General features: G+C 30.9%; 1 protein-coding gene across 1 annotated transcript in view; it reads left to right on the plus strand.

The window, feature by feature from the left end:
- Window positions 1-2,806, plus strand: part of LOC128228431 (myosin-10-like) — a 46,794-nt gene extending 43,988 nt beyond the window's left edge. Inside the window, exons 20-21 of the mRNA XM_052939739.1 lie at window positions 305-430; window positions 644-2,806. Of these exons, the coding sequence (XP_052795699.1) occupies window positions 305-430; window positions 644-922 (405 nt within the window). The 3' untranslated portion in view covers window positions 923-2,806. The remainder of the gene's footprint in view (window positions 1-304; window positions 431-643) is intronic.

A 2,806-nucleotide genomic window follows, 5' to 3' on the forward strand; every position in this document is an offset into this window, starting at 1 on the left:
TCCTTTTTTAAATGCATCATGACTGAAACAGTGTGTATACATCAGTCATGCGTATGACCCACCAAAGGGGAAGCGAGAAATGCTATGTGTATTGTTTTCGCTTTACTGGACTTAAGAAGGAACACAAATACCATATGAAAAGTCAGTCATAACGATTTGTATACCTTGCATTTACATACGTTGATATATCCAATCACCTTTATTCGACTGTTACTGAATCAACTGTCTAATACATACATAAATACATCAAGTTTGAAATTTGTTCAGTAAACTTCATTTATTACATGTATTAATGTTTTTGAAGGATGAACATAAAGAAAACGAGATATACTTGAAGTTTGATTTCGATACACTGACCAACAGCCATAAACATACCATATCTGAAATCCGAAGAATCGTTCACGCACAGATGGAAGATCAAGTTGTCAAGGTAATAGCAATACTATGCCTTGATGTTTGTTGTAATTATGCAAGATTTTCAGCACGGCCGTCTTACATTTAACTTCAATGACATATTATCTTGGGAAAATTTAGGAACATACTTATATTATACAATAAAAATGGTCACTGATATTAAGTTTTACATTGTTTAATATGATGTTAAATACATTTAACTAAAATACTAAATTTCTTTTTCTTAAAGGCTATTTCTCAGGCTGTGCTGGAAGAAATGGAGCTCCCTAGAGAGACAGGGATCGTCTCCTACGTAGAGGAATGTGCTAAAATATGTTGGCTAGCGCGTTTACATGATCCGCCGGTTTACATCGAGTTTGAAGATATTAAAGATGACTCACTGTTTAAGGCTGAAATGTATAAGGCATATACTAAGACAGGCAAACGGCTGGATTACGTTGTTTGGCCTCCGGTTTTCCTGTATAAAAATGGACCAATGTTGAGCAAAGGTGTGGCGCAAGGAAAGTAATTCTAAAGTCGCTATTATTGTGTATATGTTTACTTAAGGTTTAAACAGGATACTGTTTATATTGTTGGTCACTGGTCAGTTCTGTTATTGTTACTTAAACATTGTATATGTGTGCTACTTAATGCATGTGCATTATTCTTATCGAATGAACACTGTGTTTTTTTTTTAATTTAATTTAGTGTTTAAAAATGTTTAGCGGACTGCGTAGTGTTCGTTTTCAAACCAATATTTTCACATGTGTTAAACATATTTCGTTTATGCAAATATTCCTTTTGGTTATACCAGTCTTCTAAAGGGTAATTATTATAAAAAACAAATTCAATTTAGCTCTTGGTCAATTTTTAAATATAAAACGAGTAAGCTTCTATTTGGAAACTGATTTTTTTTTCAAACTGCATGCTGTTATGTTATGTAATATTATTTCATTAAGAGCGACTAATGGCGGATTCTATATTTATATGGTCTGAGTTCAATACTATTCCCCTAATCCCCTTATCCCTCAAAATTGTAAAATATCTTTGAATAGTACATTAATTCTTCTATAAGAAGAGAAATAATGGTACAACAGGCTACATATGTTACAAATACAATGTTGTAAAGATAATGTATGCATTTTCTGCCAGACATAATTGCTTTAAGTATAATTCACAATTTTAACATAATTAAAAGTTTTCGTTTGAGTTTGAGACGTTACGAATACAGGCCTGGAACGATCTTACAGACTCTATGTTTCTCGACTGATATTAAATGCATACATCTTTTCTAACATAATGGGCATAATGTCATGATAAATATCTTGTTGCACGCTGAAAATGAAGTTATTTTTTTTCCATTACATTGTTGTAATGACTATTGTTTTAATGTTTTTTAACCACAAAAAAGCTCCAAATATCCGTAGCCTTAGGCACGTTACATTAAATGTGTGTATTTGTTTATATTAGCAAATTCGCTGGAGAAAAACTAATGGTTGATAGTTAGCAAACCCTGCTTAAGAAATACACCTTTATTTGATATGAAAATTAATATATATTTTAAGCGAAATTGAGATTTCAATGTCGGAATCATTATTATTATTACCTTAAAAATGTGTGTTTCGATTGAAAGTTTCCTATTTTTTTTTATTTTTGAATGTGTTTGTTGCACTTTGATTATGTACCACTTTTTTTTGCTTTATTTTATTGCTAATCAACAACATGTTATATCTGTAATATACTTTCAGTTACCTTAAAATGTGTGTTTGTCATTAAAATTAGCCTACTGATTTCCTTACCAAAAGTGTGTAGTGTATTTGTCTTTTACATTATTTGATTTTTAATATTAATATAATAGTATGCATGTATTTTAATTTCTAACATGGACATCTTCACATCTATGGTGAATATGTTCTATTCTTGTAATATACATATTGTTGGTTAATCAGAATATATACCATTCGATACAAAACAATTTATTAATATTCTTCCAACATTTTAACATCTGCTTTTGTATAGTACTTGACTATAGTTGTTCTTTCTTGGACATGCTAGGTATGGAGAGCTAAAGGTTTGTTGTTAGTGGCCACCGATCTTTAACATAGGGCACCGCCAGATTGTCGGTTTAGTTGCAATAAGTTAAATTGTTAATTGAATGACATTTATGAATGAAGTAACACTAATATTGACTTAAAATTAAATTGTTGAAGAGTATATCCCTTTTGACCATAGATGGGCATGACCATCATAACAAGTTGATAATGTGACGCTGGATGTAATTTATTTGAACCACGTCTGGATTCAGGGAAGACAAATATGATCGTTGTTTGCATTCAATGTGTAAACTTCATTCAAAAGATAATAAATTGGAAACTTAGTATAATTGAAGAGAATTTTCCTGGGGAGTAATTGA

This window comes from Mya arenaria, chromosome 3, assembly GCF_026914265.1.
Source record: "Mya arenaria isolate MELC-2E11 chromosome 3, ASM2691426v1".
Classification (NCBI taxonomy): domain Eukaryota; kingdom Metazoa; phylum Mollusca; class Bivalvia; order Myida; family Myidae; genus Mya; species Mya arenaria.